Here is an 11,553-nt window from a genome sequence, read left to right as displayed (position 1 = left end):
GCTCCGCAGCAGAGACAGTCCTGCATACAACCCATATAAATGGATGTGCAGACCATCTTATTTCTCACTGTTGGTAGATTTATACGTGACATCATAGATTGGTACCAATTGAACATTAGCACATTATTGTGAGATGTAGATGGATGGTCTATGTTTTACATATATAGACCATTTCATTGGGTGCTTTTAGCTCTAGTCCAGTAGGGCACAACAATTTTTTGGGACTACTGCATTATCTTATAGAAGACGGAAGCATTATCTAATGGAGTTCATTTTAAACCAAGCCAATAGAACAAAATCGTTTGCATCCTATATGTACATCTTGCTTTAACAACCATATTTCAGTACTAACCTCTGTTTGATATATCTTTCTCTGCATCATTATTAACACAGGTTCCAGGATGAAAAGACACTGGGATAACCACCGCAGCTGAACCATCTACTTTAACTTGTGCATGGTCAGGCTTTGAAATGTCTCTCAACTTGCAGTGTTTACGATTCTTTGACATGAATGTAATGTTTCCCTCTTCTACGCCTCCGTCACCTTGCTCAAACCATTACCCACTGTGGCCATGTTTACAGCACACTGTGATCTGTGACTTTTAGGTGCTGCTCTTATAAAAGAGGACTTCATTTGTATTTTGTTTTATTCTTGCAGGATGCAGAAGTACAACTACAAGAGCACAAAGATAAGCTGCAGGAAATATGCGACCTGCTGACTCAGACGGAAAATAGGCTTATTGGCCAAAAAGACATGTTGACAGCTCGGAACAATCCTGCTGATCTACAGCACTGTCAGGATGAATATGAGGTATCGTAGAGCATTAGGGCATGACCACACATGGCGGAATTCCTCCGCAACTGTCCGCATCAATGCCGCACAGAATCTGCGTTGCAGATTCTGCAGCGGATCTGCACAAAATGTGCAGAAAATTGATGCGGACTGGCCGCTGCGGACTGCAGGAAAAGTGCTTCTCTTCTCCCTATTCAGTGCAGGATAGAGAGAAGGGACAGCACTTTCCCTAGTGAAAGTCAAAGAATTTCATACTTACCGCCCGTTGTCTTGGTGACGCGTCCCTCTTTCGGCATCCGGCCCGACCTCCCTGGATGACGCTCCAGTCCATGTGACCGCTGCAGCCTGTGCTTGGCCTGTGATTGGCTGCAGCCGTCACTTACACTGAAACGTCATCCTGGGAGGCCGGACTGGAGACAGACGCAGGGAGTTCTCGGTAAGTATGAACTTATATTTTTTTTTACAGATACATGTATATTGAGATCGGTAGTCACTGTCCCGGGTGCAGAAACAGTTACTGCTGATCGCGTAACTCTTTCAGCACCCTGGACAGTGACTATTTACAGACGTCTCCTAGCAACGCTCCCGTCATTACGGGAGCCCCATTGACTTCCTCAGTCTGGCTGTAGACCTAGAAATACATAGGTCCAGCCAGAATGAAGAAATGTCATGGTAGTAAAAACAATACGCTCCGCAGCACACATAAGATCTGCGGACTTCATTGCGGAATTTTGACTCTCCATTGAAGTCAATGGAGAAATTCCGCCATGAGTCCGCAACCAGTCCGCCACTGCTCCGCAACAGACAGAGCATGCTGCGGACACCAAATTCCGCTCCGCAGCCTATGCTCCGCAGCGGAATTGTACGCATCGTGTAAACGAACACTGCTAAATTAAAGTGAAAGTCAATGGAGAAACGGCTCCGCTGCGGATTAACGCTGCGGAGTGTCCGCAGCGGAATTTAAGTGAAATTCCGCTATGTGTGAACCCGCCCTTAGAGTTGTATCTACAAGTTTTCTGTATATTCATTTCTTTTTATATATATATATATATATATATATATATATATATATATATATATATATATATATATATATATATATATATATATATATATATATATATTCACTTTCATGAAATAGTGTTTTTAGGACAAATCTGGTTCCCAAGACAAGATCCCCCAGAGTGGAAGAAGTGGATGTGTTTGACTACAGTCAGATCATATATGTTGCTCTCAGTATGAGCTGCGTACAGTAAACGCTATTTAAACTGCGTGTCATACAGACACTGGGCTATGTGGAAATACATTAGCAACCTCGGCTCTGGTCCCAAAACTACCTTCTTCGGGATCAAATTTAAAATAGATACATTGCAATGTTAGTGCACTTATTGTCCTCAGTACATGGAGCTGTGCTCTGTAAATGCTCCTTAATTAAATATCAGTTCATGAGGTCATCAGAATTAAAATAAGTAAACTATAGGGAGATTAAAAAAAAATATATAATAATAATTGAGGAAAACACTGGAAACCACTGTATGGATTTTTCAGTTCAGTTTTCTTAGATACCAAATAGGCATAAAAGACATAAATAACAGTCATATTTTGTTCTGTTTATTTATTGCAACACTAGGTACAGTATTATCCTTAACCCCTTATATATGCATCTGATGTATATATAAGGGGTTAAGGATGATGTATGGAGTGGACTCAGGAGCTCCATACGGAGTGGGTGTCATCTGTATATTACATCTAAGGGTATGTGCACACGGTGAGAGGCTTTTACGTCTGAAAAGACAGACTGTTTTCAGGAGAAAACAGCTGCCTCGTTTCAGACGTAAATGCTCCTCCTCGCATTTTGCGAGGCTTCTCTGACAGCCGTAAATTTTGAGCTGTTTTTCATTGAATTCAATGAAGAACGGCTCAAATTACGTCTGAAAGAAGTGTCCTGCACTTCTTTTGACGAGGCTGTATTTTTACGCGTCGTCGTTTGACAGCTGTCAAACGACGACGTGTAAATGACAGGTCGTCTGCACAGTACGTCGGCAAACCCATTCAAATGAATGGGCAGATGTTTGCCGACGTATTGCAGCCCTATTTTCAGACGTAAAACGAGGCATAATACGCCTCGTTTACGTCTGAAAATAGGTTGTGTGAACTCAGCCTTAGATTCCGCGGTCAATTTCGAATGTGGCATCTAGGAGGTTAGATAGATGGGGGGTTCCTCTGTCATCACATCGCCCGCCACAATGAGATTTTGGTGTTCCGATGGGTTGTCATAACAGCCGGGGGCCTAATCAATTCTCCCAGGTCTGTCATGTTAGTACTATTAGGCCCTGGGGTAAGGCAGGGCTTAATAGCATTATAAAAACACCAAAAAGTTATCCCTATAAGCTATGATAAGACAGAATCAAACGTATCTTAGAAAAATACAAAATGACTTTATTGAAGACAAACAGCACAGTTGATCAAGACACTTTAAAAATTAACACCCATAAAAACAATGTACAACAGTACATAGAAAATAGACAGTGTTGAATATAAGGCAGGGCAAACAATGGTAGTAAAATGCATACTATATCATAGACTATAAAGTATGTATCCTGAGTATAGATATACTGATAATGATCACCACAGCAAAGGCCTATAATATGACCACAAAGATTGTAAAGTAACAGTCATAGAAAAGAAAAGTCATTGAGACCTCAAGATACGCATACCAAAAGACCCACCATGCGCCATTCCACTGCCACAACACTGTGGGGGTGTTCTGACAGTGTTGTGGCAGTGGAATGGCGCATGGTGGGTCTTTTGGTATGCGTATCTTGAGGTCTCAATGACTTTTCTTTTCTATGACTGTTACTTTACAATCTTTGTGGTCATATTATAGGCCTTTGCTGTGGTGATCATTATCAGTATATCTATACTCAGGATACATACTTTATAGTCTATGATATAGTATACATTTTACTACCATTGTTTGCCCTGCCTTATATTCAACACTGTCTATTTTCTATGTACTGTTGTACATTGTTTTTATGGGTGTTAATTTTTAAAGTGTCTTGATCAACTGTGCTGTTTGTCTTCAATAAAGTCATTTTGTATTTTTCTAAGATACGTTTGATTCTGTCTTATCATAGCTTATAGGGATAACTTTTTGGTGTTTCTATGCATGGGGTCCCATATATGCAACTATACTCATTGATATATGACCTTGAATTTATAGGTATTCTTTTTTGGCTTACTTAATAGCATTATGCTGACTGGAAAATGCACTGCATTATAGAAGTTTTGCAGTGTAATATACAAGCAGCTACATATTTAACCCCTTCCCCCTGCTTGCATTCTGGGCCCTAATGACCAAGCCATTTTTTAAGTTTTTCCATCGTCACATTTGAAGAGCTATAACTTTTTTATTTTCGCGTCGACATAGCTGTATAAGGTCTTGTTTTTTGCGGGACAAGTTGTACTTTTTAATAGCATCATTTTGGTGTACATATAATTTATTCATTAACTTTTATTAACATTTTTTGGGGCGGGATAGAAGAAAACCTGACATTTCACCACTCTTTTTTTGCGCCCTAAATCTACGTCGTTTACCGTGTGTAATAAATAACACAATAACTTTATTCAGCGGGTTGTTACGATTGCAAAGATACCAAATTTGTATAGATTTTGTATGTTTTACTACTTACACAGTAAAAACACTTTTTTTTCAAAATGATTTGTTCTTGCGTCTCCATATTTGAAGAACCATAACTATTTTATTGTTCCGCCAATGCAGTTGAATGAGGGCTTTGTTTTTTGCAGGACGATTTGTAGTGTTTATTGGTACCATTTGAGAGTAGATGCGACTTTTTGATCACTTTTTATCACATTTTTTTAAAGTCAGGATTAACAGAAAACAGCAATTTTTCCATTGTTTTTTATTTTATTTTTTACGGCTTTCACCGTGCCGGTTAAATAATGTAACAGCTTTATAGTCGGGGTCATTACGGACGCAGCGATACCAAATATGTGTAACTTTCTTGCTTTCTTGTGTTTTTTAATAGTAAAGCATTTTGTATGTGGGGAAAAAGTGGGTTTTTCATTTTTTTTTTTCACTTTTTTTTTAAAATTAACTTTATTCAACTTTTTTTTACTTTTATACTAGTCTCACTAGGGGACTTTAATATGCGATCATCCGATCGCTATTATAATACACTGCAATACTTTTGTATTGCAGTGTATTACTGCCTGTCCATTTAAAACGGACAGGCATCTGCTAGGTCATGCCTCTGGCATAGCCTAGCAGGCATTCACTACAGGCAGACCTGGGGGCCTTTATTAGGCCCCCGGCTGCCATCGGAGACACAGACACTCGGCGATCTTATCGCCGGGTGTCAGTGAGATGAGCGGGAGCTCCCTCCCTCTCTCCAAAACCACTCAGATGCGGTGCACGCTATTGAGCACCGCATCTGAAGGGTTAAACGGGTGAGATCGATACTAATATCGATCTCACTTGGTCGAGCAGCTCCCTGCTCTGTTTACTTTATTCTGATGCAGCGCTGTGGAATGGCGGCGCTGTAGAATAAAGCCCATTAATGACCGCTGTGAAAAGGCTTATAGGTGGTCATTAAGGGGTTAAGTCTCCTAGCGGGAATAAAAAAAAAAAAAGCATAAAAGTAAAAAAAAAACCTCTTCCCATTTATTACATTTAAAAATAAGCATAATGGGTATCACCGTGTCCGTAATGATACGAACTATTAAAATGTCACATTATTTATCCCGCATAGGGAACTATGAACACTGTAAAAAAAAATGGCAAAAATACAAATAAAAAATACAGCTTGCCCCGCAAATAAAGAGCCCAAACACAGCTCCATCTACGAAAAAATATGGGTCTCAGTATATGTCGACACAAATTTTTATTTTTATTTTGTAAAAGTAGTAACGGTGCAGTCAAACGCGGCAGATTTTGATCACACATTTACTGCGACTGAAAATGAGTTCCATTCATATTAAGGGTATGTTCACATGCTTAACAAAAAATGTCTGAAAATACGGAGCTCTTTTCAAGGGAAAACAGCCCCTGATTTTCAGACGTTTTTTGAGCAACTCGCGTATTTCGCAGCGTTTTTCGTGGCGTTTTTTTACGCCCGTTTTTGGAGCTGTTTTCAATAGTCTATGAGAAAACGGCTCCAAAAACGTCCCAAGAAGTGTCCTGCACTTCTTTTGACGAGCCGTCATTTCACGCGCCATATTTTGACAGCGACGCGTAAAATGACAGCTTGTCTGCACAGAACATTGTAAGACCCATTGCAAGCAATGGGCAGATGTTTGCCAACGTATTGGATGACGTATTGGACCCGTCTTTTCAGGCGTAATTCGAGGCGTAAAACGCCTCCATTACGCCTGAAAATTGGCCGTGTGCACATACCCTAATGGGGCTGTTTCTGCAACAAAATCTGCCGCGTGGGACTGCACCCTAAAACATAAAAACACTATATACATTTGGTAATGCCGTGATCGTAATGACACTTAGAATAAAGTTAACATGTCATTTTCACCGCACCATGAACGTTGTAAAAATAAAACCCAAAAGACAATGGCAGAATTGCTGTTTTTTTTCCATTCCACGCACAAAATTATATGGTACACTAAATGGAGCCATTTATAAATACAGTTCATCCCGCAAAAAAAAAAAAAAGCCCTCATACATTATGCCAACAGAAAAAGAAAAAAGTTATGGCTCTTGGAAGGTGGGGATGAAAAAAATGAAAAAACAAAAATTGGCTGTGGTGGGAAGGGGTTGAAGGGAAGGTCTGAAGGAAAAGGGGGGCATCCAACAGCCAAATTAATGTAAATAGCATATACTTTATTGTGTCAAAAGCACATTACAAACCAAACATTTAAAACAAAAGCAAAAATACAATAATGCATATGGTGGGATATGTCGCCCGAACTCCCCGGGCAGAGCACTTCTTGAAGCATATATAGACGGTTATGTCAGGGGCTGCTTTCAGTCAGGGGGTCCCTGGCCAGAGCACTTCCAATTCTCTGCCCGGGGACTCTGTAGTTGAAAACCCCTGACATCTTTGGCTTCCCCAGGGCTGATATATGATGCCCTTCCCGGGACTCTGGCACAGGAGAAGCTCCCAGTGGTTCCCATGTTAAAAACGTATACTGCGTAGTATACGTGTTTTTTGCTGGACCCCTCAAGATGGAATAGCGTAGTCTACTACGTCATTCCATCCTAAAAAAAAAAGGTATAACGACATATACCAGCCTGACGGAGGCTAAAAAGGACACTCTATTGGCCATCGTTGGGCTAATGGAGCCCTATAGACAAGTTTAGTGTGTATGTCGGGTGTTTTCCCGATGTACACGACAAATGTAGGGCTAAAACACGATGTGCACCAGACCTAACTCGGCACAAGAATGCAGTATTATTATTATTTTTATTGCTTTAAAACAGCAGAGGGATTTTATATATAACTTGTTGGATTTCCGCTGGAATTTTTCAGTGAGAGACAATACAATCTTTTAACTTATCATAAGGCTTTGTGACGTTTCATAATATTTAGTGCAATGCATCACTGCCTTTATCATGGTATAGAGGGAGTGAAGGTTTCAGGGAATTATTTGGAAAGCTCTCCCTTGATGAGAAGAATGATGTAACTTTCCATAATGTCAGATTGAAATACTAATAATCTAGAAAATCTAAGTGTGTAATGCTACAATTAATGAATTTTTCCATAAATATGTAGGAGTTACAGAAAGATATGCAGGCTGGTGCCAGTGAACTTGCGGAGATTGTGAAAAACACAGAAAAATTCCTCCAAGAGCATGGAGATAAACTTTCCCCAGAAGAAAAAGTCATCATTGAGCAAAAACTGAAAGAGGCTAAAGCTAAGTTTGAACTGCTCCGTAAGAAAGCGGAACAATCCAAGAAGGAACTTGAAAAGGCAGTCACAACAGCCATCAAGAAAGAAACAGAAAAGGTTCCTGACATTTATATCTCACAATATCTAGAACTTACATATGTGTTACCACCAAAATATATACATATATACATTTATATATATGACCCCATGTATGTATGATGTACACACGGATAATATTGTTTACAGTGGTAGAATATTTGGTCAACATTATTAAAGTAAATTATCTATATTCATTCCTTAAATGTCTGTTCTCTTTAGTCGGCTGCTGTAGAACAACTGGAAGAAAGCAAACACAAAATAGAAAGTCTGCTAGATTGGCTTTCACGTGTGGATGAAGAAGCAGAAAATGGAAACCAGGAGAAAAAATCTCACATTAAGCAAAATGGAACACATCATAAAGACAGTGAAATACAGTCTATACTAGATGGAGGGCAAGAGGTTAATGGCAACCTGATTGTGTGCGATGGAAAAGCAAACTTCATGAATGTCCACGAACAGTCTAAAGAAGAGGATTTAAATAGCCAGTATCAAAAAGTGAAGGTACAATAAGAGGATGGATTTGTTTGAAAACTAAATGGGATAGAAAATGTCAACTAAGTGGCACTAGCGCTGATATTTTGGAGAGGATTGGCAGTAAAGTGATATATTTATCCAAAAAAAAGGGCATCATGAATAAAACTTTATGACAATACCATGTTAATATATGTGATGATGTTGTGATGTAATTTGGTTATCTCTCTGATGTTGACCTACTGAACCTAACTATTTTTGTAAATTAAGCATGAAAAGCAGTCGCCATATCTTGAAAAGATAAGCATAGATAATGTTTTTTATCTTACATCAAAACCCAGGCTCATATATGGTAAGATCACCACCACCAGTTTAATATAGTACCTATTATAGTAGTGTCTACATCACTAGTCCCCGACCAGTGTCCCTGGAGCCACATGAGGCTCGCACCCCCTGCTGTGTATCTCGCCATAGGAACCCTCAGTTATAACCATATTCTCTCGCTACACTTTGACATTCACATTAACAATATTACAGACATAGCCTATCAGCAGGAAAGTGCCAGTTTAGGTGGCGAAATACCAGTGTGTTAAATTTGAAACTTAAATATTTACCAGGAAATTGAAATTTCCTGATTTTATATTTCTCTACGTTTAATATGTTAAAATATTTTACTTAATTGTGGCTCCTGGCCATCACTCAAAGTTGAAGGCGGCTCACAAGGTATAAAAGGTTGGGGATCGCTGGTCTACATGGTTAACAGATCAGAATCGCTGCTCATATAGTCCCGGCGCTGGATGCAAGGATACATTCTATTCGCACTTTTATAGAACACTTGCATCTGGTATCCGAAATCTACCAGGAAGACTACACCTGCCTCCACATGCAGGCTGCCCCTTCCACCAGTAACTCCTGATCATGATCATAGAATACAGACAATGTCCTTGCTCTCAGCGCAGCTGTTACATGAGGAGGCACATACAATACTTATGTATCATATTTTTATTTAAAAAAAACAAGTTTCTCTTCTGACTGATCCAAAGACCCTCACCCGCATCTCGTTTGGTCTTCCACTAGCTGGTAATTATCTTTATTTACAAAAAACATTAAATCGGTGAATGAATGGCTGTACTGCTTTTGTAACTCCCACAAGAATCAATGGAGAGAGCCGTGTGGCCACCTTTCCATTCAGATGACGGGTGACTCTTGTTCTCAAAATAGGTGCAGGTCCCAATGCCTGGATGGGGTGGCTGCCTCACCAGGAGTTACGGGGTTGGGTGAAACCCATTCTGGAGCTGGGACCGCAATTATCATACATTTATTGGATATCCCTTTAATCAAGCGATTGGTACAGATTGGTTTACACTTTCAACACTCCCACCCTTGCTTAAAATTCCTCTTGTGATACGACAGTTTGTCCGCTGGTTGTAAAATGTCAAGCTCATTTAAACTATTAATACTATTCACACCATGTTTTATGATTTGCAGGCACAACATGAGAAAATTGTGTCTCAGCATCAGGCAGTTATAATAGCCACACAATCAGCTCAAGCACTACTTGAGAAACAAGGCCGCCATCTTACTCCTGAAGAGAAGGAAAAGCTACAGAAGAACATAGAAGTATTAAAAGCCCAGTATGAGTCAGCTTTACGTGACTCTGAGCGGAAAATGAAGGTGATCCTAACAGTTCAAGAGGAGTTAGAAAAGTTTACAGCCGACTACAGTGAGTTTGAGAATTGGCTTCAAGACTCAAAAGATGAACTAGAACATTTGGAAAGTGGAGCTGAGAACTTTGCAGGTCTCATGGGCAAACTTCAGAGTCAAAAAAACTTTTCAGAAGATGTGATTTCTCACAAAGGAGATTTGCGTTATATCACTATATCTGGTCAGAGGGTGCTAGATGCTGCAAAATCCTGCCGTAAAGATGATGTAGAAGACAACAATAATATTAGCACCATAGAAACCTGTACCATGGTGCAAAACAAATTAGACTTGGCTTCAGGAAACTTCAAGTCCTTACATGCAAATGTAAGTCTTTGGTATTTTCACTTCATTCCTGCTGCTTGCGCATGTTGTGTTTTCATGTATGCGAAAAATGTTGTATCCCATCAAAATAGTGTCATTTTAGCAAAGGTGTAAGGTTTAGTAAGGCTGGGTTCACACCTGAGTTGGTATTCCCATTGTTCTTCCCTGTCAGAGGAACAGAACAACCAAAATACGGCAATTGCTGGTTCCTTTGTATGACAGACACAATCGGCGCCTGGCAGAACCCATTGAAATCAATGGGTTCTGTCGGGTTCGCATCAGGGTGTCCGTCGTTTTACCTGAAAAAATAGCTCAGCACGCTGGGCTATTGTTTCCAGTATTTTCAGTCAGATCTGTGATGTGAACAACAAAGATGTGAACAGGCCCTAATATTGTACCTGAAAAAGAAGCTACGGACACATGGTTGTCAAAACACATACTAGACAGTATATAGCAGCCATAATTCTGCTAAAAGATAGCTAAAACACAACAAATATACTACAAAGTTTATTATTTTTTCACCAGCAGACAAATGAACTGAACTTGTATAAAGGTGGAGCTTCTCTTTAAGGGGATTGTCTCAGGAAGTTTTAAAATAAAAGGTTGGCGTAGTGATAAGCTGATCTCCGCAGGTCTGCTGAAGCTGCGTACGGACATACATTTTTCCTGCAGCGACCACAAATGTAATGAAGATATAGCATTACATTTTAGTCATTGTAAAGCATGTAGAGGTCAGGTCTGTCAGAGTGATATACCCCCCTATAGGATGTCTGCTTGCTCTAATAGGTCATATGGACAGTCTTATGACAATGATGGAAGAGGAAGAATTTCTGTGTTTGTGTGTGTAGTACCTAATTTGTAATTGACTATAGTCATTTCCTTTTTAGTGTAATGTATTAGGAAATAACCTGAAAGATTTAGTAGATAAATACGAGCATTATAAAGAAGCATCTTGTGGACTACTGGCCGGCCTCCAGAAATCAGAATCTGCTGTGCAGAAAGGGTTGTCTGAGCCCATCGCTGCAGACACAAGGAACCTGCAGATACAGATAGAAGACACAAAGGTACATGTTTTCCTCTTTATTATAATTGCTTGTAGTAACAGTCCACCACATATTACAAAGTCTTCTAGTTTCTCTGTATTGTCTTATTAGGTGACAAAAAATGATGGCATTTTCCAAATCTCCCAAATATCAAATATTCTAAAGCTGAACAATTGATGTTAATTAAAGGTCTCTGGGCACTTACACGTGGGATGTTAAAGTGGTTGTCCAGTTTGGGGCTGTTTTTTATACTGATGAC

At 39.7% G+C, this 11,553-nt stretch overlaps 1 protein-coding gene across 14 annotated transcripts in view; it reads left to right on the top strand.

The window, feature by feature from the left end:
- DST (dystonin) overlaps window positions 1-11,553 on the top strand; it is a 546,107-nt gene that overhangs the window by 371,087 nt on the left and 163,467 nt on the right. For all 14 annotated transcript variants that reach the window (XM_075861968.1, XM_075861975.1, XM_075861963.1 and 11 more), the window contains 5 exons: window positions 659-811; window positions 7,540-7,773; window positions 7,975-8,256; window positions 9,715-10,254; window positions 11,139-11,315. In XM_075861968.1, coding sequence (XP_075718083.1) covers window positions 659-811; window positions 7,540-7,773; window positions 7,975-8,256; window positions 9,715-10,254; window positions 11,139-11,315 — 1,386 coding nt within the window. The remainder of the gene's footprint in view (window positions 1-658; window positions 812-7,539; window positions 7,774-7,974; window positions 8,257-9,714; window positions 10,255-11,138; window positions 11,316-11,553) is intronic.

This window comes from Rhinoderma darwinii, chromosome 4 (genome assembly GCF_050947455.1).
Source record: "Rhinoderma darwinii isolate aRhiDar2 chromosome 4, aRhiDar2.hap1, whole genome shotgun sequence".
NCBI classification, from domain to species: domain Eukaryota; kingdom Metazoa; phylum Chordata; class Amphibia; order Anura; family Rhinodermatidae; genus Rhinoderma; species Rhinoderma darwinii.
Note: the sequence above shows the minus strand (reverse complement) of the source record. Positions and strands in the feature narration are given on the sequence as shown.